General features: G+C 47.1%; 1 protein-coding gene across 4 annotated transcripts in view; it reads right to left on the bottom strand.

The window, feature by feature from the left end:
- Nucleotides 1-26,964, bottom strand: part of LOC137380276 (host cell factor 1-like) — a 110,798-nt gene that overhangs the window by 57,543 nt on the left and 26,291 nt on the right. For 3 of the 4 annotated variants that reach the window (XM_068052163.1, XM_068052165.1, XM_068052166.1), the window contains exons 2-10: nucleotides 21,852-22,000; nucleotides 16,597-16,757; nucleotides 14,885-15,093; nucleotides 13,173-13,257; nucleotides 12,947-13,053; nucleotides 12,219-12,398; nucleotides 10,667-11,029; nucleotides 8,704-8,879; nucleotides 1,339-1,521 (exon numbers count right to left, since the gene is read on the bottom strand). In XM_068052163.1, the coding sequence (XP_067908264.1) occupies nucleotides 1,339-1,521; nucleotides 8,704-8,879; nucleotides 10,667-11,029; nucleotides 12,219-12,398; nucleotides 12,947-13,053; nucleotides 13,173-13,257; nucleotides 14,885-15,093; nucleotides 16,597-16,757; nucleotides 21,852-22,000 (1,613 nt within the window). The remainder of the gene's footprint in view (nucleotides 1-1,338; nucleotides 1,522-8,703; nucleotides 8,880-10,666; nucleotides 11,030-12,218; nucleotides 12,399-12,946; nucleotides 13,054-13,172; nucleotides 13,258-14,884; nucleotides 15,094-16,596; nucleotides 16,758-21,851; nucleotides 22,001-26,964) is intronic. The other variant, XM_068052164.1, reaches the window with a different exon arrangement.

The raw sequence follows: 26,964 nt of genomic DNA, 5'->3' as shown, positions 1-26,964 counted from the left end.
CAGACTGGGTGACCGCTTTGCAGAACACCTCCGCTCAGTCCGCAAGCAGGACCCTGAGCTTCCAGTTGCTTGCCATTTCAACACTCCCCCCTGCTCTCATGCTCACATCTTTATCCTGGGCTTGCTGCAGTGTTCCACTGAACATCAATGCAAGCTCGAGGAACAGCATTTCATTTACCGATTAGGCACACGACAGCCTGCCGGACTGAACATTGAGTTCAATAATTTCAGAGCATGACGGGCCCCCCATTTTACTTTTATTTTTAGTTATTTTTTAAAATTTCATTTCATTGTAGTTTGTTCAGTTTGCTTACCCACTGTTTTTTTTCATGTCTGTACTTACTGCTGTTCAATCTTCCGTCCGTTAACACCCTATCTGTACTAATGCTTTGTCTTTCAACACACCATTAGCATATTGTTTGCCTTTGCTCCATGACCTTTTGGTCAGCTATGTGGCCTTGTCCAATCTACACCTTCTCCTTTGTTATCTCTTGCCCCACCCCCACCTCACTTGCTTATAACCTTTGACATTTCTAATATTTGCTAGTTCCGAAGAAGGGTCACTGACCCGAAACGTTGACTCTGCTTCTCTTTCCACAGATGCTGCCAGACCTGCTGAGTGGTTCCAGCATTTCTTGTTTTTATTTCAGATTTCCAGCATCCGCAGTATTTTGCTTTTATATCACTAGGATGTTGCCTTGACTGGAGAATTTTAGTTATGAAGAAAGATTGGATAGGATAGGGTTGTTTTCTTGGGAAAAAAAGAGGCTGAGGGGAGAGTTAATTGAAGTGTATAAAATTTGGGGGGTTAGATAGACTGGATAGGCAGTCCTTGTTCCCCTTGTGAGCTCAAGCATTCTACATTGGCTTAGTGGTAGTATTCCTGCCTCCAAGTCCAAAAGCTGCATAGTTTCAACTCCACAATGCAGTTAGTGCCAGTGAGTGGAGACCGGTGCTGTGGCTCTGTATTTTTTTTTTTTTTAAAAAGTTCATTCTCAAGTGTAAGCATCACTGGCAAGCATGATTGTCCATCCCCAATTGCCCGAGAAGGTAGTAAGCCACCTTTTAAACTGCGGCAGTCGATGTGGCGTTCTGTGTAAACATCCAGCGAGATACTCAGTGGGTGAGTCCCTCTCATTGTATGGTTTGTGAGAGCCTATAAAACCCACCTGCCATATATGGTTAACCACCCTATTGGCCAGTATAAAGATGGTTATGGCCATGGAGGGAGTGTTCACATTCACTGTTAATCTACCTGCAAATCCTTTCACTATTTCACCGAAGTAGTGAAAGGTACAAAAATAGTTATTCACAATGGATTTAAAAGAAATGACATACCATGACTGAGGGAGTGGCTACCTTGGTATTGGTTCCAGGGGTGACTGCCATAGTTTTCACCAAGGTTGTGCTAGGATGAAGTCCGATTGAGGTAACTGCTGTACTGGAAGGAATCTTCTGAGTAGCAGCAGCTGCTGCAGCCAAAGCTGCCATTCCACTCATCTGTGGGCTAGAGGTAAGTGGCTGGGAGGGAGAAGAGAGGGGGGGGGGGGGGGGGAGGAGAGAGAGGGGGGGGGGAGAGAGAGAGAGAGGGGGGGGAGAGAGAGAGAGGGGGGGGAGAGAGAGAGAGGGGGGGGAGAGAGAGAGAGGGGGGGGAGAGAGAGAGAGGGGGGGGAGAGAGAGAGAGGGGGGGGAGAGAGAGAGAGGGGGGGGAGAGAGGGGGGGGAGAGAGGGGGGGGGGGAGAGGGGGGGGAGAGAGGGGGGGGAGAGAGGGGGGGGAGAGAGGGGGAGAGGGGGAGAGGGGGAGAGAGGGGGGGAGGGGGAGAGAGGGGGGGAGGGGGAGAGAGGGGGGGGAGGGGGAGAGAGGGGGGGGAGGGGGAGAGAGGGGGGGGAGGGGGAGAGAGGGGGGGGAGGGGGAGAGAGGGGGGGGAGGGGGAGAGAGGGGGGGGGAGGGGGAGAGAGGGGGGGGAGGGGGAGAGAGGGGGGGGAGGGGGAGAGAGGGGGGGGAGGGGGAGAGAGGGGGGGGGAGGGGGAGAGAGGGGGGGGGGAGGGGGAGAGAGGGGGGGGGAGGGGGAGAGAGGGGGGGGGAGGGGGAGAGAGGGGGGGGGAGGGGGAGAGAGGGGGGGGGAGGGGGAGAGAGGGGGGGGGAGGGGGAGAGAGGGGGGGGGAGGGGGAGAGAGGGGGGGGGAGGGGGAGAGAGGGGGGGGGAGGGGGAGAGAGGGGGGGGGAGGGGGAGAGAGGGGGGGGGAGGGGGAGAGAGGGGGGGGGAGGGGGAGAGAGGGGGGGAGGGGGAGAGAGGGGGGGAGGGGGAGAGAGGGGGGGAGGGGGAGAGAGGGGGGGAGGGGGAGAGAGGGGGGGGGGGGAGAGAGGGGGGGGGGAGGGGGAGAGAGGGGGGGGGGGAGAGAGGGGGGGGGGAGAGAGGGGGGGGGGGGAGAGAGGGGGGGGGAGGGGGAGAGAGGGGGGGGGAGGGGGAGAGAGGGGGGGGGAGGGGGAGAGAGGGGGGGGGAGGGGGAGAGAGGGGGGGAGGGGGAGAGAGGGGGGGAGGGGGAGAGAGGGGGGGAGGGGGAGAGAGGGGGGGAGGGGGAGAGAGGGGGGGAGGGGGAGAGAGGGGGGGAGGGGGAGAGAGGGGGGGAGGGGGAGAGAGGGGGGGAGGGGGAGAGAGGGGGGGGGGAGAGAGGGGGGGGGGGAGAGAGGGGGGGGGGGAGGGGGAGAGAGGGGGGGGGGAGGGGGAGAGAGGGGGGGGGGGGAGAGAGGGGGGGGGGGAGGGGGAGAGAGGGGGGGGAGGGGGAGAGAGGGGGGGGGAGGGGGAGAGAGGGGGGGGAGGGGGAGAGAGGGGGGGGGGAGGGGGAGAGAGGGGGGGGGAGGGGGAGAGAGGGGGGGGGAGGGGGAGAGAGGGGGGGGGAGGGGGAGAGAGGGGGGGGAGGGGGAGAGAGGGGGGGGGAGGGGGAGAGAGGGGGGGGGAGGGGGAGAGAGGGGGGGGGAGGGGGAGAGAGGGGGGGGGAGGGGGAGAGAGGGGGGGGGAGGGGGAGAGAGGGGGGGGGAGGGGGAGAGGGGGGGGGGAGGGGGAGAGGGGGGGGGGGAGGGGGAGAGAGGGGGAGAGAGGGGGAGAGAGGGGGAGAGAGGGGGAGAGAGGGGGAGAGAGGGGGAGAGAGGGGGAGAGAGGGGGGGGAGGGGGAGAGAGGGGGGGGAGGGGGAGAGAGGGGGGGGAGGGGGAGAGAGGGGGGGAGGGGGAGAGAGGGGGGGAGGGGGAGAGAGGGGGGGAGGGGGAGAGAGGGGGGGAGGGGGAGAGAGGGGGGGAGGGGGAGAGAGGGGGGGAGGGGGAGAGAGGGGGGGGAGGGGGAGAGAGGGGGGGGAGGGGGAGAGAGGGGGGGGGAGGGGGAGAGAGGGGGGGGGAGGGGGAGAGAGGGGGGGGGAGGGGGAGAGAGGGGGGGGAGGGGGAGAGAGGGGGGGGGAGAGAGAGGGAGGGGGGGGGAGGGGGAGAGAGAGGGAGGGGGGGGAGGGGGAGAGAGAGGGAGGGGGGGGAGGGGGAGAGAGAGAGAGGGGGGGGAGGGGGAGAGAGAGAGAGGGGGGGGAGGGGGAGAGAGAGAGAGGGGGGGGAGGGGGAGAGAGAGAGAGGGGGGGGAGGGGGAGAGAGAGAGGGGGGGGAGGGGGAGAGAGAGAGAGGGGGGGGAGGGGGAGAGAGAGAGAGGGGGGGGAGGGGGAGAGAGAGAGGGGGGGAGGGGGAGAGAGAGAGAGGGGGGGGAGGGGGAGAGAGAGAGAGGGGGGGGAGGGGGAGAGAGAGAGAGAGGGGGGGAGGGGGAGAGAGAGAGAGGGGGGGAGGGGGAGAGAGAGAGAGAGGGGGGGAGGGGGAGAGAGAGAGAGGGGGGGAGGGGGAGAGAGAGAGGGGGGGGGGTGGAGAGGAGAAAAAAAAAGATTTAAAAAAAACAATGGCAAGAATGGATTCTAACATCAAAACAGCAACCTCCAACACAACACCAACCCCCCTCTTAAACCATGACACATTTCACATTTGTAAGTGGCAGAAAAATCAACACTCTCCAGATGAAGCTTGCGTAGTAAAACTTATTGGAAAGCCCTCCACTGCTAAGTGGTATGATTTCACAGATGCAGGTTCTAACTTCTCTGTTTTCCCTCGTCTCCAAGGAGTGGAGACTGAGCAGCACAGAGGAAAAGCAGAAATCAACAGCAAGCTGCTCATGTGCCTCTTAGTAAATCTATGGCCTTAGCAGATGAAATTGGCACATGGCAGATGAAATTTAACAGAGAGTGAAGTGATTCATTTCAGTAAGAATGAGGAGAGGCAATAGAAACTAAAACAGAACAATTTTAAATGGAATTCATGAACAGAGACCGGAGGGTGTATGTACACAAGCCTTTCAAGGTGGCAGGACAAGTTGAGAAGGCTGTTAAGGTTTATGAGATGCTTGGCTTTATAATAAATAGAAGCAGAGTACAAAGGGAAGTTATGCTAAATCTTTATAAATGCTGGTTAGGTCCCAGCTGGAGCATTGTGGCCAATTCAGGGGGCCAAACTTCAGGAAGGATGTCAAAGCCTCAAAAGGAGATTTACTAGAATGGTACCTTGCAAACAGAAAATCGGTCCTTTCTATTCACTCAATCTAGCCCACTCATAATTTTATATACCTCAATCAAATCTCCCCTCAGCCTCCTCTATTCCAAAGAAATCAACCTCAGCCAATCCATTCTTTCCTCATAGCTAAAGTTTTCCATTCCTGGCAACATTCTTGTAAATCTCCTCTGGACCCTCTCTAGTGCGATTACATCCTTCCTGTAATGTGACGATCGGAACGATATGCAGTATTCTAGCTGCAGTCTAACTAGCGTCTTATACAGTTCTAGCATAACTTCCCTGCTCTTATACTCGGTCACAGCCCATAAAAGGAAGTATCTGGTATGCCTTCTCGACAACTTCATCTTCCTGTCCTGTCACCTTCACTATCTGTGGACATATGTTCCAACGTCCCTCTGCTCCTCTACACTTCAGTATCCTACCATTTATGGCGTATTCCCTTGCCTTGTTTGTCCTCCCCAAATGCATTACCTCATACTCCTCTGGATTGAATTCCAATTGCCACTTTTCTGCCCTCCTGACTTTCTTTTCTTTCTTCTCTTTTCTTTCTTTTGGGCCTCCTTATCTCGAGAGACAATGGATACGCGCCTGGAGGTGGTCAGTGGTTTGTGAAGCAGCGCCTGGAGTGGCTATAAAGGCCAATTCTGGAGTGACAGGCTCTTCCACAGGTGCTGCAGAGAAATTTGTTTGTTGGGGCTGTTGCACAGTTGGCTCTCCCCTTGCGCCTCTGTCTTTTTCCTGCCAACTACTAAGTCTCTTCGACTCGCCACAATTTAGCCCTGTCTTTATGGCTGCCCGCCAGCTCTGGCGAATGCTGGCAACTGACTCCCACGACTTGTGATCAATGTCACACGATTTCATGTCGCGTTTGCAGACGTCTTTATAACGGAGACATGGATGGCCGGTGGGTCTGATACCAGTGGCGAGCTCGCTGTACAATGTGTCTTTGGGGATCCTGCCATCTTCCATGCGGCTCACATGGCCAAGCCATCTCAAGCGCCGCTGACTCAGTAGTGTGTATAAGCTGGGGGTGTTGGCCGCTTCAAGGACTTCTGTGTTGGAGATATAGTCCTGCCACCTGATGCCAAGTATTCTCCGAAGGCAGCGAAGATGGAATGAATTGAGACGTCGCTCTTGGCTGGCATACGTTGTCCAGGCCTCGCTGCCGTAGAGCACTAGTCCATTGATATCTTCCTCCAGTCTACAGCTTTCTTCCTCACTATTAACCACAAGGCTAATCTTCGTGTCCGCAGACTTCTTAATCATGCCCCCTACACAGGTCCAAATCAGTGTTTATACTACAAACAGTAAGGGATCCAGTACCAAGCCCTGCAGAACCCAATGAAACAGCCTTCCAGTCACAAAAACACCTGCCCATAACCCTTTGCCTTCAGTTATTGAATCAATTTTGGATCCAACTTGCCACTTTCTCTTGGATCTGATGAGCTTTTAATTTTCTGATCAGTCTGCCATGTAGGACTTTGTCAAAAGCCTTGCTAAGATACACACAGACGATAATCGAATGCGCTACCCTCAACCCTCCTCAACAAATTCCATCAAGTTCTTAGAAAAGGAATGGTTAAGGGGAAATTTGATAAAGGTGTTCAATAGCAAAATGGTTTTGATGGAGTAAATATCACCCCATTATTTAAGGGAGGGAGGGAGAGAGAAAACAGGGAATTAGACCTGTTAGCCTTACATCTGTTGTTGGGAAAATGTTAGAATCTATTCTAAAGGATGTGATAAATGGACACTTGGATAATAATTATTTCATTGGGCATGGATTTATGAATGGGAAATCATGTTTGACAAACCTATTGGAGTTTTTTTTGAGGAGGTTACAAACAGAATTGATAAAAGAGGAGTTGATGGACAAGGCATACTTGGATTTTCAGAAGGCTTTTGATAAAGTCCCCCACAGGAGGTTGGTTAGCAAAATTAAAGCACATGGGAGGTAATATACTGGCATGGATTAAGGATTGGTTAACAGGCAGAGAGCAGAGAGTTGGAATAAACAGGTCATTCTCACGTTGGCAGACTGTGACTAGTGGGGTACCACAGGGATCAGTGCTTGGGCCCCAGCTGTTCACAATATACATCAATGATTTGGATGTGGGGACCAAATGTAGTATTTTCAAGTTCGCGGATGACACAAAACTAAGTGGGAATGTGTGTTGTGAGGAAGGTGCAAAGCAGCTTCAAGGGGATTTGGACAGACTTAACGAGTGGGCAAGAATGTGGCAGATGGAATATAATGTGGAAAAATATGAGGTTATCCACTTTGGTAGGGGGAACAAATGTGCAGAGTATTTCCTAAATGGTAAGAGATTAGAAAGTGTAAATGTACAAAGGGACGTGGGTGTCCTTGTCAATAAATGAATGAAAGCTAACATGCAGGTGCAGCAAACAATTAGGCAGGCTAATGGTATGTTAGCTTTTATCGCAAGAGGATTTGAGTACAGGAATAGTGAAGTCTTGCTTCAATTGTATAGAACCTTGGTTAGACTGCACCTGGAGTATTGTGTGCAGTTTTGGTCCCCTTAACTTAGGGAGGATATTATTGCCATAGAAGGGAGTACAACGAAGGTTCACCAGACTTGTTCCTGGGATGGCGGGACCGTCCAATGAAGAGAGATTGGGGAAACTGGGCCTGTATTCTCTAGAGTTTTGAAGAATGAGAGGTGATCTCATTGAAACCTACAAAATACTTAAAGGGATAGACAGGGTAGAAGCAGGTAAGATGTTTCCCCTGGTTGGGGAGTCTAGAACCAGGGGACACAATTTCCAAATAAGGGGGAAAATAATTGTCAAAAGAACCAGAGGCAACATGAGGAAAACTGTGAATGCAGTACCTGAAAAGGGTGGTGGAAGCAGACTCTAACAACTTTCAAAAGGAAATTTAAAATTTGAAGGGAAGAAATTTGCAGGGCTATGGGGAAAGAGCAGGGAAGTGGGACTAATTGGTAACTCTTTCAAAGAGCCAGCACAGGCACGATGGGAGGGCCGGTGTGTTACTTAGCTGAAGAGGCCATCACAGCTAAACCCAATGCAGTTATGGCCTGACGTTGACACATATGCACATTTCCAGGAACAGCTGATCTTAACTACCGCTCCTATTTTCTCAGGCAGCAGATACTGGTGATGGAGGATGGCTCCAATAGAGCCACTGGGAGTGGAGATGGTGTGAGCTGGTGCTTGGACAGGGGAACCCCATTAAGTACACGGCCAGTGGGTTGGTCTGCACCCCTAGGGTCTACCAGTCCTTCTTCCAGCACATTCCCGGACCACAGGAACTTTCTCCTCCTTGAGAGAGATTGGGGAGAAGCATGGGGAATCTGTTATTCTGCTATAACCAATCATTTACACCTTCTCTGGATACTTTTTAAAAAAAACTTGTGCCATCACCACTCTCCTCTGCCTCGCACCAGCATCCCTTTTGTCACTAATCACTCCTACCCTCCATCCACAGAAATGTCCCTTTGTTCTTTTCCCACAACCCCTGTCATTTTTCCCCTTACCTCAACTTGCTAAAAATATCTCAGTTCTGATGGAAGGTCATCGAACTCAAACAATAATTCTATTTTTCCTCCACAGATGCTGCATGACCTGCTGAGTGTTTCCAGCACTCAGTTTTTATTTATTGGATTATCAGTTATTGGATAATAATCAGAGGTATGAATGTTACTTGATTTTCTTCCTCTCCTCCAAACCCAGGGGCACCAAGTCAACTGAGCACAGACAATGGATAAGGCCAGGGACTTTCTTAATCAGAGTGTCTTGGCAAGGCATGCATCAACTGGGCTATTGAAATGGCCACAAAACATTTTTCTGGTGCAATACTCGAGTAACCGCTAACACACTTACTTTGTAAAATAATAACCTACAATGCAGACCGTTAAAAGCATGCCTCAACTCACCTGCTTTGCTTATATAGTGGCAGCTGAAATAAGCTTCTTAACTAAGTTGCATCAGTTACCCAGCTTGAAGAGTTTGACCAAAAATTACACTGGGTTATGAGATAATCATAAGCCACAGTATATAACACTGCACCTGCAACACAGTTCACTGCACACTGTGCTCTACAGAAACCACAACACAACACATACAAAACTTACAGTCCCTGCTGTGGTCTGCGCTGGCATCACCATGCGAACCCCTGGTGGAAGGGTTGCCATGCTGATGGGTGTTTTGCCCGGAGGTGCAGCTTGCCGTTGCACTGTGATGAGGGATGTGGTTGAAGCTGCTGATGCGACCACTGGCTGCCCTGTCACGGCCCTGATCATTGGAGAGCCTGTAATAAGGAGAGGTCAATTAAATATCAGCCCAAAGAAACCAGTGGACCTCAAAAAGAGAAAGATTTGCATTTCTATAGTGCTTTCATGACTTCAGGACATCCCAAAGTGTTTTACAGCTAATGAATTACTTTTCAGAACTGGTGTCATTGTTGTATTTTAGGAAATATGGCAGCCAATTTGTGCACAGCAAGCTGCCATAAATAGCAATGCGATTGTGACCAGACCACCTGTTTTGTAGGGATGTTGTTTGAGGGATAAATATTGGCCAGACACTGGGAAGAACTCCACTGCTCTTGTAAAAGATCTCACAGCACTATTCCATTAACCTACGATGGAAGACACAGCCTCAGTTTAATACCTCATGCAAAAGACAACAACTGTGACAGTGCAGCACTCCCTCAGTAGTGCACTGGAATGTCAGCCTAGATTTTGCACTCAAGTCTCTAGAGTGGGACTTGAACCCACAACCTTCTGACTCAAAAGGCGAAAGAGATACCACTGAGCCAGGGCTGACATCTCAAGCAGGCGTGCCCAAGCCTTTTGTCCTCGTGAACCTCTACGGGGCATACCATGGAGCCTTGTATGGCAGACCTAAAGTTTAAATCAATTTCCCCATTATTCTGCATAAAGCTATGGATACAGACTGGTCTTGGTACTCTGACTTAGAGGTAAAGGAAAAGGAAGGAAAACTCTCAGTTATATAGCACCTTTCACAGCGTCAGGGTGTCTCAAAGCCTTTCACATCAAATGGATTACTTCTGAAGTGTAGTCACTGTTGATCTGTAGGCAAACACTAATTTGCACACAGCATGGTTCTACAAACAGCATGCAGCAGAAATGACCAGTTTTTATTGCTGTTGGTTCAGGGACACCCAGGAGAATTCCTGCTCTAAAAGCTGCCATGGGATCTTTTATATACCTACGCCACTCATTGTGCCCCAGTGCTACTTCTGGCTGAGGTCAGCTAAACTACACAAGTTAACTTCTGGTCTGTACTGCTTAAAAATCACACCAGCAGATAACTTTACCCCAAGCCATCGAGGACTATAAGCAGTCAAGTATATGTGTAAATTTATCAGCTTAAAATACATTGGGCACAATATTTTGGAGCAGGGCATTGTGCAATGTGCCTCATTGAAGATTTTCTCCTCAACCTTCAGGTTGAAAGATCTTGTGCCACAAATTGTTGGAAGTGCAAAAGCAACACTGGCCTTGGTGAACAACAGGACCAACAGTCTATCTCCTTAACCAATGCGATTGAAAGGATAGAGAAAGGAACAGCAAACAATCGCAAAGGAACTAGGGTGAATTAGATACAGAAAGATGGAAACGTCAGATGGGATTAAGAGAGAGAAAAAATAATAATTAAAAAGAAAACTTCTAGAAACAATTTAGCACTTGAATGAGACTCCACAATTCTTCCTTTTCTGGGTTGGAGATGTTTGGAACATAAATCTAGTCATTAAAAGGGTCCTTAGATCATAAAGTACCAGCCTGAACTTTCTGCAGCAAGTTTAATTAATTTTAATAGCACAAATACAGCAATTTCGTGAAACTCAGTGAGGCTGATGGCAAGATGTCACTTTCACGAGACAGCGGCGATTTGCAGTTCACAGCATACATCTTCCTCACCGCAAATTGCTGTGTTACTTACACAATAACAGCAATGCATTAAACCCACCGTTATTTTGCCAGAAAATTCTGTGCCCTTATATATACACATCATAAACAGAGGTTCCATTAGTAACTTTTCTACCAAAAAAGGTCAGAGGAACTGTGTTACCTGGCCCACGTGGAGAAGCTATAGCAGCAGGAACCCTGACTACAGCCGGTGATGATGCACCAGGGGTTAAGGATGCAGCCTGCACACCCAGAGCAGTGGCTGTCTGTGTAACAAAGCGAATTCCTGGTTGTGCTGGTGAAGGTGATATCGGTGCTGCTGCCGCGGGAGCGGGACTGCTGGATGGCCGGATGCTCGAAACGGCGGAGCTCGACAAAGGGGTCACGGCGGCTGTGGCTGTCGGGACGTCATACTTCTGAAGCTGAAGCAAGTAGCTGTCAGCAGTGGGTATTGATCCCCAACTGACCTCGAGGGAGCTGGTACTTGCTCGAACCAGCTGGACTTTGCCAGGAGCAGGGGGCTTTTCTATTAAGACAAAAGCAATATGAAACTGAGTTTTCATAAAAATAGGTAGAGATGGAACAGATGGAGGATGGTGGGGGGGGGGGGGAAAAATGTGGTAGAGATGAGGGGACCATTTAGCCCATCTAGCTCATCCTTCTCCCCAGCACAGTATGTGGCAGCAGAGTTTCTGCCTTCATAATGTTGCCTGGAAGCCAAATCCTGGCAATACTCATAGTGCAGGCACATACATGTTCCCTGACATTGGACTTTAAAATGCCAGTTAACAGTTTACTCCTACTCCCCATGTTCTTGCTTAGTATAATGTCATAGAATCTTATAGTACAGAAGGAGACCATTTGTCCACCTTGCGCTCATACCAGCTTTCAAAGCGCTAATCACTTAGTGCCAGCTCCCTGCCCTTTCCCATATACTCAAATTTTTTTCATGCATTTAACCACTACTATTTAAAAGCTATAATAAATTCATTTGAACCACTCTCTCTGGTAGGACCTTCCATTTCCTAACAACCCAATAAAGTTTTCCCGAACCAGCTTTGCTCCTTTGGTGATGATCTCAAATATATCCCCAGACTAGTGGAAACAGTTTTTGCCCCATTTACCTTACCAAAACCCCTTAGAAATATTCAAAATTATATCAGTTCTCTCTTCACCTTCTCTGTTCTGTTGAGAAGAGTCCAGTTTTTCACCATAAACAAAAGCTCTCATCCCTATCACCATAGCAAATCGGACTACATGGCTCAGACAACTTTATTAAAGTGGGAGGCACAAAACTGGACAATATTCTAACTATGGACTAACCAATAATTTGTTTAGCTTTAGCGCTACCTCATCACTTTTGTAAAGGAAGGAACTTGCAATTATATAGTGCCTTTCACAACCTTAGGATGTCCCAAGGTACTTCATAGCCAATGAAGTACTTTTGAAATGTAGCCACTGTAGTAACAGAGAAACTGCTACAATCAAATTGCACACAGCAAGGCCCCACAATCAGCAACGCCCTAAAGACCAGATAATCTGGCTTGGCATTGTTGGTTGAGGGATAAATATCAGACAGCATACTTGTGCTCTCAATTCACAAAACCTGGGGCATCGGAAATACCATCTCACTTGTCTCTTTTCAAGCCTCAAGTTTTTCTAACATTTGCTGCTTTATATACACAACTGCAAACAGTTTCCGAAACGGCACTTACCTGTTTCAAGATACCACAGGTCCTTACAACAGACTTGATTGTTCCAAGCTTTTCTGTAGCCATCTCGGCCACTCCACACATAGAGGCGTGTACTTATGGAGACTGAGCAGTGACCAGCTCTTGCACGAGGGATGCTGTCCTCAAACGATTCGGTAGAGATCTGCGTCCAAGTCATTGTTTCTAGTTCAACAGAGAAATGAGAGATTTATGGGGCATCGAAGGCATGCTGGTGCAGTAACATAACCCCACATTAAGGAAAGGTCAACTGCAATCAAACGTGCTTTGCTGGTCAAGTGCTTATTGAAAGAAAGGGAATGGCGAGTCATCCAGAAAAAAAGAGGAGGGAAACATAGTTTAAAGAGAAAGCTTCTTACCTCCTCCACCCCAACCCCACCAATCAGCCAATCCCATCTCCAAGGCAATGCTACCAATGAAAAATTACAGATGCACAGGATTGCTTAACCTCATGTCATAGTTCAGATGACAGACAAGAACAAAGTTGAATGGTTTATATATCATTTGACACCTTCACTCCCAACTCGCAGAACATAATGGCTTGAAATCACTCCCTGGTATACACGATGCTGAATTTCCTATTGCTATTATATAACATACCACCAATTTTGCATTTATGCTCTTCCACTGAAGATTTCTTATTAATAAAACAGCACAGGAACAATGCTGAAAAAGCACTGACAGAGGAAGAGTTAAGAAGCAACACATCATACCCAGATCCAGACACGCCAGAGTATTTGTGCACTTCCACTCTTTCTCATGCGTGGGAGCTTTGACATCTTCCAACACAAGGGGGACCCAGCCACCAAAAACATACATTCTGGGAGGGGAAAAAAAAGGATATAATAAAATTAAGTGCGTCGTTGGATGCAAGCACAATCAGCACAAATATTAAACATTTCAGTGCAATTCCTATTAGGAGGTAGAATAGATGCTCACTTGCTCCCAATCATTGTGGCAGAGTGTAAACTTCGAGGTAGTGGCGGGACTCCAGCAACTTCTGGTTTGTTCCATGTTAAATTCTCTGCATTATATAAATAAAATAAATTAAGAAATCTTGTTAACCTGAAAGTGAAAAAGGATTTGGTAAATAAATACCACAGTTTAAAATATTACTTCCAGCGGCAGGAGGATTGGTAACCAGAGGACACAGATTTATGGTAATTGGCTAAAGAACCAGAGTGGGGGGGGGGGGGGGGGGGGAAAAAAGGAGAATTAAAAAAAAACGTAGTTATTTACAATTTGGATTACACTGCCTGGTGGATGCAAATTCGAAAGTAACTTTCAAGAGGAAACGGTATTAAATACCTGAAGGGAAAATAATCTGCAGGGCCATAGGGAAAGAGGCGGTGAGTGGGACTGATTGGACAGTTCTTTCAAAGTGCTGGCACAGGAACAATGGGACAAATGGCCTTCTTCTGTGTTGCATCATTCTATGATTGAAGCGTCTTTCCAGTTTTGACGTTCAAACATTTTAAGTTCTAAAACCTTAAAACTCCCTCGTTAAGGTGTTCATCCAGTGAGTAAACTGAGCCAGACAGACAGACCAGGAAGGTGGCAGGTCCAGGTTAGGTGTCACCTGGGATGGTGAAAGGTCCATTACAATTGGTTCCAGCTGGAGGGAGGGACAGGAGAAGCAGGTCTCTATCCCGTGATCTCTGCTGGAAACTGCATGTGTGCTTGTGCAAGCATGGCATGTCAGGGAAGATCAGGTCAAGTTTGATGGCGATTCCCTCCACTCTCGAATTGCCTGCCAACACTCACTGTCTATACTCAGAAATGAAGCACAGCCACTCTGGTGAGGTACCAGAGAGCAGAGACATGTGCCAAACACACACCAACAAGTGTTGGCACCATTAGGAGAGGAGGGGAAAAAACTAAAGTGGGCAAGGGATGGGCATGGAACAAAGCTCTACAGCTCAGTGCATAATGTGGCCATAGAGACCAAAGAGGTCTTAAGTGCCGAGTTATCTATTCTTAGCCAAGACAGCTGGGCAGGTGCCAGGATTAGCCGGTGTGTCACCATGTTAGAGAGGGTGGTCCTCTGTTTTCAACATCGCAGTGAACTTTGCTGAAAGTTAGTCCATGAACTTGGTGGATCAGGCTTGGCTGCAAAACCTTGCTGCCCCATCCTCCATACAGTTCAACAACTCAAAGATCATAAGTCTCCAAGCATGAGTCTGAGAAGGGCAGCAAGGGATGGTAAAAGGCAAAGAAAAAAAATCAAAGGAATATAATTGTACTGGGGAACAATTGTGCTTCCTGATTACCAGCATCCCACATATTTCTGTATCTTCCACCTAACATTTAATCTCCTGCTTCTCTAAAGGTGTTTCCCGGTTAGGAAAATGCAACAGATGGCAACCACAAGCTGTTCCTATCACCAAGCGGTCTTCTAAATATAAATTATCTGACCTCCTTGGTCAAAATGAGAGTCTCACAAGCTACCTTCAGGATGCTGCTTAAAGTTAAAAGCAGGAAGTTGGCTTCCCTTGCTTGTAGCAGGTTTTCTCTAGGAGATATGGCATCAGCTTTAAATACCCAGAAAGCAGCACGGGGAGGCCAAAATGTATCTGCTTGGTTACTGGATCTCCAAATGTGAAAGTCTCTAAAACATACAGGTAGCCAGTACAGAAATAAAATATGTTTACCAATATCCAGAATCCACAGGTCTCCGAGTCGGCAACCACTCATTCCACCGTAGATGATGAGCTTTGCTTTTTTGTTGTCCTTGTTGCGATACACGACCGCAGTGTGGGACTCTCTGGGTGGTGGAGGGGTTCCATAGGTGACCGGTATGTCCCATCCTACAACACCTGATCCTGGCTTCAGCTCCAATATATACAAGTCATTTAAATACCTATCAAAAAACAAAGTGGTCTTTTTTTGCATGGAAACCAGAAATGTAGATTTTACTGTTCAATTCTGCAGGTAACTTGATTGAACAGGTAATAGTTATGGCAAGGACCAGCAACCCAGAGGCCACAAGTTCACATGTCACCATGGCAAGTTACGAAATTATTTTCAACGAATCTGATAATTCCTGGACTGGCACCAGGAGCAAAAATGATCACGAGAGCTGCCATTTTGTCATTAAAACACAATGTTTATCAATGGCCTTCAGGAAAGGGAACCTACCATTCCTACCCTGTCGAGCTTACAACCGACTCCAGTCCCACAATAGCAGAGGAACAGGAGTAAGCCGCTCAGCTCCTTGATTAGATTATGGCTGATCGGTACCTTAACTCCATTGACCTATCCTTGTGCCATATCGCTTCATACACTAACCTAATAAAAATTTACCGATCTTGGTGTTGAAAATTTCAATCGATCCACTGAATTTTGGGGGAAAGAGTTCCAGATTTACATTATTTTTCACTCCTAAATGGCCTAACTCTAACATTATGCCCCTCTTACCTTGACTTCTCACCCCCCACTCCCCCCAATTAAAGTTTCTGTGTCTGCCCTATTCTTTTTAAAAAAAGGATTATTACATGAATTGGAAGGAGATGACTTTGTTGGTGAAGGAGGAAAATAACTTGAAAAGACTCTCCCTTAAACTAGCTGAAAATATTATAAATCTTGACCATCTCCCAATTTTCACTACTTGCACAAGATAGCATTCCCACAATTTGAGGCACTTTTGCACTGCATCACAGCCGAAGGGATTCCAAGATGCGGGTCTTACACAGCCAAACATAATACTGCTGGCACTTGTTAAGACAGACTGCTGGAATACCCGTTTGCATCAGGTTTTCACTGTGTCTTCTAGGCTGCTGGTGTTGAGAGGCTAGACAGTGCAAAGCCCCCAATTCAAGCTGCTGGTTACAATAAGGCAACAGGAAACCACCTGTATATTTTATTTCTCATTTGCTGCCTCCACAGAGTGTGAATTCACTTGATCCATGTGTATGAAGTGCAAGCTTAAGAAAAGGAATCGACTTGCTTCTAGGCAGTTCACGATCACATCTCTCCATCATGGGTTCTTCAGTCTTTTTTTTAATTCTTTCACGGAATGTGAGCTGCCTAGGCCAGCATTTATTGCCCATCCCTAATTGCCCTCGAGAAGGTGTTGGTGAGCTGCTTTCTTGAACTGCTGCAGTCCATGTAGGACAGGTCTCTCTCAAAGATCAACACAAAGATGAACCGGTTTCCTTCCTAACTCTAGGATGCAGTTGTGCCTCCTTAATACGAACCTAGAAATCACCTATTTCCTATTCCCAATCTGATCAAATATGTTTCTCTCTTGTAATTCATCCATGACCAAATTTGGTCACATCTGGAATTCTGGACTGGTGTCAAGATTGACAAGGGAGGAGGAGGAGAGGTTTTGAAGAAAAATAAAAACACACAGGTTTCTTACCGTGGAATATTGTTTTTTGGATCTTCACTGTCATTGGCTAATCCCCCAAATAAATAACATTTATTGTCAATTACTGAAAAGCAATGCCCAAGACGGGCACATGGTGGAGGACCATTTTTGGGGGCTCTGGCCTTCAGTTTTTTCCATTCCCATCTACTTGCCTGGAAAACAAGAGCACAGCAGAAAAAAATAGTGATTTCTTCCCTAAATATCACCCAACAGTTCAGTGTCAATTACACAGCCTCAGTGGCTCCAAAACTACATTAAGAATGTCAAAATTAGTACTGCAGACTAATTCTTGGACAGCAGCCCCATTCCTGAGGGAACAGTTGCTTCTCCAAAGCACACTTTTTACCAGCACAAATTTGGATAATTAACAGCCCTTTGAATTCCACAATCAGTTGTACAGAATTTGTGAAACAAGTCAAATAGATAAATTAATACTTTCTTCATGAGCAACTTACTAAAAGGGAATGGTCTGGTTCTTAACGATTTTACTGTACGCTTTTACAGACAATGTCCCAGACACTGCCATCACCATCCCGGGTATGTCTTGTCCCACCGGCAGGACAGACCCACCAGAGATGGTGGCACAATGGTATACAGTAGGGAGGGAGTTGCCCTGGGAGTCCTCAACATCGACTCCAGACCCCATGAAGTCTCATGGCATCAGGTCAAACATGGGCAAAGTAACCTCCTACTGATTACCACCTACCGCCCTCCCTCAGCTGATGACTCAGTACTCCTCCACGTAGACCACTTGAGGGTGGCAAGGGCACAAAATGTACTCTGGGTGGGGGACTTCAATGTCCATCGCCCAGAGTGGCTCGGTAGCACCACTACTGACCGAGCTGGCCATGTCCTAAAGGACATATCTTTTAGACTGGGTCTGCGGCAGGTGGTGGGGGAACCAACACGAAGGAAAAACATACTTGACCTCGTCCTCACCAATCTGCCTGCCGCAGATGCTTCTGTCCATGACTGTATTGGTAGGAGTGACCACCGCACATTGTGGAAGCGAAGTCCCGCCTTCACATTGAAGATACCGTCCATCGTGTTGTGTGGCACTACCACCGTGCTAAATGGGGTAGATTTCGAACAGATCTAGCAATGCAAAACTGGGCACCCATGAGGTGCTGTGGGCCATCAGCAGCAGCAGAATTGTACTCAACCACAATCTGTAACCTCATGGCCCAGCATATCCCCCACTCTACCATTACCATCAAGCAATTAGACCAACCCTGGTTCAATGAAGAGTTCAGGAGGGCATGCCAGGAGCAGCACCAGGCATAGCTCAAAATGAGATGTCAACCTGGTGAAGCTACAACACAGGACTATCTGTGTGTCAAACTGCGTAAGCAGCATGCGGTAGACAGAGCTAAGCGATCCCATAACCAACGGATCAGATCGAAGCTCTGCAGACCTGCCACATTCAGCCGTGGACAATAAAACAACTAACTGGAGGAGGTGGCTCCACAAATATCCCCACCCTCAATGATGGGGGAGCCCAGCACATCAGTGTGAAAGTTAAGGCTGAAGCATTTGCAACAATCTTCAGTCAGAAGTGCCGAGTTGATGATCCATCTCGGCCTCCTCCTGAAGTCCCCAACATCACAGATGCCAGACTTCAGTCAATTCGATTCACTCTGCGTGATATCAAGAAATGACTGAAGGCACTGGATACTGCAAAAGCTATGGGCCCTGACAATATTCTGGCAATAGTACTGAAGACCTGTGCTCCAGAACTTGCCGCGCCCCTAGCCAAGCTGTTCCAGTACAGCTACAACACTGGCATCTACCCTGCAATGTGGAAAGTTTCCCAGGTATGTCCTGTACACAAAAAGCAGGACAAGTCCAACCCAGCCAATTACCGCCCCATCAGTCTACTCTCAATCATCAGCAAAGTGATGGAAGGCGTCATCAACAGTGCCATCAAGCAGCACTTGCTTAGCAATAACCTGCTCAGTAATGCTCAGTTTGGGTTCCGCCAGGGCCACTCAGCTCCTGACCTCATTACAGCCTTGGTTCAAACATGGACAAAAGAGCTGAACACAAGAGGTGAGGTGAGAGTGACTGCCCTTGACATCAAGGCAGCATTTGACCAAGTATGGCATCAAGGAGCCCTAGCAAAACTGAGGTCAATGGGAATCAGGGGAAAAACCCTCTGCTGGCTGGAGTCATACCTAGCGCAAAGGAAGATGGTTATGGTTGTTGGAGGTCAATCATCTGAGCTCCAGGACATCACTGCAGGAGTTCCTCAGGGTAGTGTCCTAAGCCCAACCATCTTCAGCTGCTTCATCAGTGACCTTCCTTCAATCATAAGGTCAGAAGTGGGGATGTTCGCTGATGATTGCACAATGTTCAGCACCATTCGTGACTCCTCAGATATTGAAGCAGTCATTGTAGAAATGCAGCAAGACCTGGACAATATCCAGGCTTGGGCTGATAAGTGGCAAGTAACAATCGCGCCACACAAGTGTCAGGCAATGACCATCTCCAACAAACGAGAATCTAACCATCTCCCCTTGACATTCAACGGCATTACCATAGCTGAATCCCCCACTATCAACATCCTAGGGGCTACCATTGACCAGAAACTGAACTGGAGTAGCCATATAAATACCGTGGCTACAAGAGCAGATCAGAGGCTAAGAATCCCGAGGCGAGTAACTCACCTCCTGACTCCCCAAAGCCTGAGCACCATCTACAAGGCACAAGTCAGGAGTGTGATGGAATACTCTCCACTTGCCTGGATGGGGGCAGCTCCAACAACACTCAAGAAGCTCAACACCATCCAGGACAAAGCAGCCCGCTTGATTGGCACCCCATCTACAAACATTCATTCCCTCCACTGACACACAGTGGCAGCAGTGTGTACCATCTACAAGACGCACTACAGCAATGCACCAAGGCTCCTTAGACAGCACCTTCCAAACCCGCAACCTCTACCAACTAGAAGGACAACGGCAGCAAATGCATGGGAACACCACCACTACCGGCAAGTTCCCCTCCAAGTCACACACCATCCTGACTTGGAACTATCTCGCCGTTCCTTCACTGTCGCTGGGTCAAAATCCTGGAACTCCCTTCCTAAGAGCACTGTGGGTATACCTACCCCAAATGGACTGCAGCGGTTCAAGAAGGCAGTTCACCACCACCTTCTCAAGGGCAATTAGGGATGGGCAATAAATGCTGGCTTCGCCAGCGACGCCCACATCCCTATATGAATAAAAAAAAATCACAGAGATTTGTTCAGGGAAAAGAAACAACTCCCAGTTTACTTGGTAACTGCATAATATCACAAGAGGTGCCACTTCTCATTGTTATCCAATGACTCTTCACCTGTGCCCCCAGCCCAGCCCCTGCTGAAACTGCACATACAGCAAGGCGAGGATTGAGCTTGGCTGCGAAGCTCCCAAGTGGTCAGATAGGTTTAAAGTCTGGGCTTGTACTCAAAAGGGGAGCACTTGAGCAAAGCAGCCACCTGCCCCAGTGGAATTATATCCTACCATGGTTCAGTGCCCTGTGAGCAGGAAAACAAAATGAATGCCACATCCGATTCAAATGATTAGCATTTAATGTCCGATAACGCCATTAGATTTTGAACTGATCTGATGACCCATCCAGTTATCAGCTGAAACCATACCTATGCAGAGACCTGGGACAGCCCGATATAAGCAGACGAAAAAAAAATTATTTTACTTGCCATGACAGCCAGTAATTCCTAGTATCACACTTAGTTCTTCCCACCAACATTTTCTCTCTTCACTCACACTGAGTGAATACTTTGAAGAGTGGAAAATTTCCCACCATCTGTTGCTCTAAGTGGAATGTTCCTACGGAACAATTTTGGTTCATGATGCTTCAGGACAATATGCAGTCACAAAAAAAAGTGCTCTGATCAGCTGGCTCACAGTTATGGCTAAGTATCAATGCTGTTGAAATAAACATGCCATCGGGAAGAGGCCAAAACTTTTTTTCTTCTTAAATCGCTGCTTTAGTAAACAGAAGGCGAGATTTACCCAGCCTAGGACGAAGAGAATTTGTTTTGACCAGAACAGTATGAACGGTCATTTCTGAAAGCTCCGTGTAATCAAGGTTTTATTTTGGAAAACATTGCCTGGAACTAGATGATTTGGATAAAGTGTTCCAAATGCACGATCGTAATTTTTGGCTACAGAAGTACAGCGTGAAACAAGCAAATAAAAGAACTGTCAGAGAGTAGAGGAAAAGTGGAGTGAACTTTGAAGAACATTTCATTAAAATGAACTTGCCACACAGATACCAAGAACCTAACATTGATCGACCTGCCTAGTGATTCAGTAACTATAAATGATCCACACGATGTACCACTCAGAAACTCAAGCCCAATCTTTATTCTATTAACCAACGTCAGGTGGGTAGCAGCAGGGAAGAGGAAAATGTGGCTTCAACATCTCCCGAGCTATATGTGGGGAGGGTTGGAAGCCAAAAAAAAACCCACAAATAGCAAGCTCTGCTAATATTTCAACCTTGCTTCCTGTCAAGCAACTCCTGGTAGAAATGCATCGAGTTCTTTGCATATTCACATATTCAAGCCTAACTTCTGTTGGCTCCCCAAAGGAAAACTGTGCTATTGCTGCAGGAAGTATTTTTAAATTTTACAAGCATTAGTAGAGCTCAGCCCTTTAAAACCTTAAAAAAAGTCTCAAAGTTTATTGATGTACGAATGGAAGTTCTTTTATATCAACTCCTCAGGATGTCTCAAATCACTGCCAGCGTGGACTCGATGAGTCAAATGGCCTCCTTCTGTGCTGTAAATGACTATGACTCTAAGCAAGGGAAGTGCACTTATGGCTGTCACGCAGGCAAATGCCGCAGTCTATTTATGGATAGCAAGGTATCACAAACAGCAAATGAATGATCAATAATCAGTTTTTGGTGGCATTGCTTGAGAGGTGAATGGTGATGGGCACACAGGAGAACTCACTATTCTTCAGATAATACCATGGGATCTTCCACTTCCACCTCAACTGTCAGCTAACACCTCCGCTAATGCAGCACTCTTTCAATAAAGCCTAGATCACAGGTTCAACTCCTGAGATTAGGGTCCGACCCTACATCTCCTATAATTAGTAATACATATTTAACACAGACATTTATATTTTCTCCAGACAAGTATCAACAGGCACCGTTCAAACAGATAAAAAAAAAGCAGGCTCACAATTAAGTTACTGGGAGGCTCACCATGAGGATATCCCCCCTTCCCCACTTACCTGTAGCTCATACAGCTCATTGCTATACTTCCCGTACTCCACCATGCCACCGAACACCAACAGTCGGGTTCCATCGCATACAAATCCATAGGCCGCACAGCCTGCAGGAATGTCCCCTCTCACTGCTGGGATGAACCACTGATTGGTTGCTGAAGGCAAAAACATATGAAGTGACATTTCCCTATAGCTTCCCATTATCAATATGCTAAATAAAGCCAGTTATTTGCAATTATATAATATTTTATCTAACAAAAAGATTAAAAAGATTTGCATTTCACTACCACTGAATGACTCAAAAGTGCTTTACACCTGCCAATGAAGTACTTTTGAAGTCACTGCTAGGAAACGCGGCAGCTAATTGCACACAGCAAGCTCCCACAAACAGCAATGTGATAATAACGGATAATTTGTTTTTGAGATATTGATTGACAGATAAGTATTAGACAAGGAGACCAGGGATAACACCCAATCCTTCAAAATAGTACCATGGAATCTTTTACGTCCACCCGAAGGAGCGGACAGGGACTCTGTTTAACGTCGCATCTGACAACTCTGAGTGCAGGACTCCCTCAGTACTGCACTGGAGTGTCAAGCCTCGATTTTTGTGCTCAAATCATGGGAGTGGGACTCAAACCTACACGATGAACTTAGGGCTTGGATTAGTACCTGGGAGTATGATGTTATTGCTATTACTGAGACTTGGTTGAGGGAAGGGCATGATTGGCAACTAAATATCCAAGGATATCGATGCTTCCGGCGGGATAGAGAGGGAGGTAAAAGGGGTGGAGGAGTTGCATTACTGGTCAAAGAGAATATCACAGCTGTGCTGAAGGAGGGCACTATGGAGGTCTCGAGCAGTGAGGCAATATGGGCAGAACTCAGAAATAGGAAGGGTGCGGTAACAATGTTGGGGCTGTACTACAGGCCTCCCAACAGCGAGCGCGAGGTAGAGGTACAAATATGTAAACAGGTTATGAAAAGATGTAGGAGCAACAGGGTGGTGGTGAAAGGAGATTTTAATTTTCCCAACATTGACTGGGATTCACTTAGTGTTAGAGGTCTCGATGGAGCAGAATTTGTCAGGAGCATCCAGGAGGGTTTTCTAGAGCAGTATGTAAATAGTCCAACTCGGGAAGGGGCCATACTGGACCTGGTGTTGGGGAATGAGCCCGGCCAGGTGGTTGAAGTTTCAGTAGGGGACTACTTTGGGAATAGTGATCACAATTCCGTAAGCTTTAAAATACTCATGGACAAAGACGAGAGTGGTCCTAAAGGAAGAGTGCTAAATTGGGGGAAGGCCAACTATACCAAAATTCGGCAGGAGCTGGGGAATGTAGATTGGGAGCAGCTGTTTGAAGGTAAATCCACATGTGATATGTGGGAGGCTTTTAAAGAGAGGTTGATTGACGTGCAGGAGAGACATGTTCCTGTGAAAATGAGGGATAGAAATGGCAAGATTAGGGAACCATGGATGACAGGTGAAATTGTGAGACTAGCTAAGAGGAAAAAGGAAGCATACATAAGGTCTAGGTGGCTGAAGAAAGACGAAGCTTTGAAAGAATATCGGGAATGTAGGACCAATCTGAAACGAGGAATTAAGAGGGCTAAAAGGGGTCATGAAATATCTTTAGCAAACAGGGTTAAGGAAAATCCCAAAGCCTTTTATTCATATATAAGGAGCAAGAGGGTAACTAGAGAAAGGATTGGCCCACTCAAGGACAAAGGAGGAAAGTTATGCGTGGAGTCAGAGAAAATGGGTGAGATTCTAAACGAGTACTTTGCATCGGTATTCACCGAGGAGAGGGACATGAAGGATGTTGAGGTTAGGGACAGATGTTTGATTACTCTAGGTCAAGTTGACATAAGGAGGGAGGAAGTGTTGGGTATTCTAAAAGGCATTAAGGTGGACAAGTCCCCAGGTCCGGATGGGATCTATCCCAGGTTACTGAGGGAAGCGAGAGAGGAAATAGCTGGGGCCTTAACAGATATCTTTGCAGCATCCTTAAACACGGGTGAGGTCCCGGAGGACTGGAGAATTGCTAATGTTGTCCCCTTGTTTAAGAAGGGTAGCAGGGAAAATCCAGGTAATTATAGACCGGTGAGCCTGACGTCAGTGGTAGGGAAGTTGCTGGAGAAGTTACTGAGGGATAGGATCTATTCCCATTTGGAAGAAAATGGGCTTATCAGTGATAGGCAACATGGTTTTGTGCAGGGAAGGTCATGTCTTACCAACTTAATAGAATTCTTTGAGGAAGTGACAAAGTTGATTGATGAGGGAAGGGCTGTAGATGTCATATACATGGACTTCAGTAAGGCGTTTGATAAGGTTCCCCATGGTAGGCTGATGGAGAAAGTGAAGGCGCATGGGGTCCAGGGTGTACTAGCTAGATGGATAAAGAACTGGCTGGGCAACAGGAGACAGAGAGTAGCAGTGGAAGGGAGTTTCTCAAAATGGAGACGTGTGACCAGTGGTGTTCCACAGGGATCCGTGCTGGGACCACTGTTGTTTGTGATATACATAAATGATTTGGAGGAAAGCATAGGTGGTCTGATTAGCAAGTTTGCAGACGACACTAAGATTGGTGGAGTAGCAGATAGTGAAGGGGACTGTCAGAGAATACAGCAGAATATAGATAGACTGGAGAGTTGGGCAGAGAAATGGCAGATGGAGTTCAATCAGGGCAAATGCGAGGTGATGCATTTTGGAAGATCCAATTCAAGAGTGAACTATACAGTAAATGGAAAAGTCCTGGGGAAAATTGATGTACAGAGAGATTTGGGTGTTCAGGTCCATTGTTCCCTGAAGGTGGCAAAGCAGGTCAATAGAGTGGTCAAGAAGGCATACGTCATGGTTTCCTTCATCGGACGGGGTATTGAGTACAAGAGTTGGCAGGTCATGTTACAGTTGTATAAGACTTTGGTTCGGTCACATTTGGAATACTGCGTGCAGTTCTGGTCGCCACATTACCAAAAGGATGTGGATGCTTTGGAGAGGGTGCAGAGGAGGTTCACCAAGATATTGCCTGGTATGGAGGGCGCTAGCTATGAAGAGAGGTTGAGTAGATTAGGATTATTTTCATTAGAAAGACGGAGGTTGAGGGGGGACCTGATTTGATGTGTACAAAATCATGAGAGGTATAGACAGGTTGGATAGCAAGAAGCTTTTTCCCCCAGAGTGGGGGATTCAATTACTAGGGGTCACGAGTTCAAAGTGAAAGGGGAAAAGTTTAGGGGGGGGATATGCGTGGAAAGTTCTTTACGCAGAGGGTGGTGGGTGCCTGGAACGCGTTGCCAGCGGAGGTGGTAGACGCGGGCACGATAGCGTCTTTTAAGATGTATCTAGACAGATGCATGAATGGGCATGAAGTAAAGAGATACAGACCCTTAGAAAACAGCCGTCATGTTTAGATAGAGAATCTGGATCGGTGCAGGCTTGGAGGGCCGAAGGGCCTGTTCCTGTGCTGTAATTTTCTTTGTTCTTCTGACTCAGAGGAGAGACTGCTACTAACTGAGCCACTAAACACAAAACATCTCAAAAGTGCTTTATTCAACAAATTAATTTTGGAGTGTATTATGTCAAGACTGAGAGACTTATTATAACACTGCATCTGCTGCCAAGCAAAGTTAAAAACTTGGAATGAATCCAGCAACGCTAACATGAAACACATCATCTTGTATGTATATTGTACATTTGACATAGAACAACATCCTAATGCACTTCAGCAGAGGGGCGGGGTGGCAGGTGGCGGCTGAGGTTAAGAGTGATGTCTGAATCCTTATTTAAAAAGAAATGAGTTTTAAGAAAGTTTTCATTGGTAGAGGAGAGGAGGATGTTCCAGGGAATAGAGCTGAGACTGCTGAAGAAGGTGGGGGAGAAGAGATTACACGACGATCAGGGGACACAGGATTGGACAAAAGGGTTTTAAATTGTATACATTTAGGAGACAAGTAGGATGGGGGTGGGGGTGGGGGAAAGAGGAGAATGACTCTCAGGTTGGGATTAATGAGAGTTGGGATATGGGCAGTAGAATTCCAGACATGTTGGAATTAATGAAGGTTGGGCGACTGTCAGAAGCTGTTGGTGAAATCAAATTTAGAGGTGAAGCAGCATGGTTAAATATTTCATTACTTCCCCCAACCCTTCTGTTCTCAACTGTGACTTTAATTTCATGACATAGGGAAGATACTTTCCGAGATGAGATCACACACATCTGGTAGAAATAGACTGCCCTGATCCCAAGATCCATATCCTACTGCCCATAAAGCGATACAAGTTTCAGTTGGTAACACAAATGGAACCCACAGTCAATGTATCCTTTAATCAGATCATATGGTAAAAATTAAATTGCACTATATTCCGGTGTTTCAGTCTCAAAAAAAAAGCTGCATGCAGCACAAGAACTGCTTTATTGCCATGGGATGCAAGTTAAAGATGCAGATTTCAAAACCTTCTTTTCAAATAAGTTAGTGATGCAAAAATCATTCTAGTGATTAGGATGCGACATGATTCCATTTCCATGCCACAGGGTCAACAGATAGCACCAACGGTGACATGCTGAACTTTAAACCAAATAATTTCAGCACAAACCAATTGGCCTAACTGCTAGAATTATTACTTCAAGCCATCGTGGCAGATTAGCTGGATTGTATATTTAAAATATTCAGGATGGGTTTTCTTTTTCAAATGCTTTACAGTCTGGAGAGAAAGAAGTTTTCCCAATTTTTATTTTGGTAGCTTACTTCCTATCTTCCCAATCATGAAACCTTGGGTATACAGGGCATAATTTCAAAGTTTACAGATAAGAAAGTTGAAAATGTAGTAAACAGTGAGGCAGATAGTAACAGACTTCGAAGGGCAGACATGTGGCAGATGAAATTTAATGCAGAAAAATTAGAAGTAACACATTTTGGTAGGAAGACTGAGCACTGATAATACAAACTAACTAGTACATTTTAAAGGGAGTTCAGGTACAGAGAGACATGGGGTGTATGTAGACGAACCCTTGAAGGTGGCAGGACAAGTTAAGACAGTTAAAAGTACATATGGGATCCTTGGTTTTATTGATAGGAGCATTGAATATAAAAGCAAGGAAGTTATGCTAAACGTTTATAA

The sequence above is a fragment of the Heterodontus francisci genome, chromosome 19 (assembly GCF_036365525.1).
Source record: "Heterodontus francisci isolate sHetFra1 chromosome 19, sHetFra1.hap1, whole genome shotgun sequence".
Taxonomy (NCBI): domain Eukaryota; kingdom Metazoa; phylum Chordata; class Chondrichthyes; order Heterodontiformes; family Heterodontidae; genus Heterodontus; species Heterodontus francisci.
The sequence above is the reverse complement of the archived record's forward strand: the minus strand, read 5'-3'. Positions and strand labels throughout refer to the sequence as shown.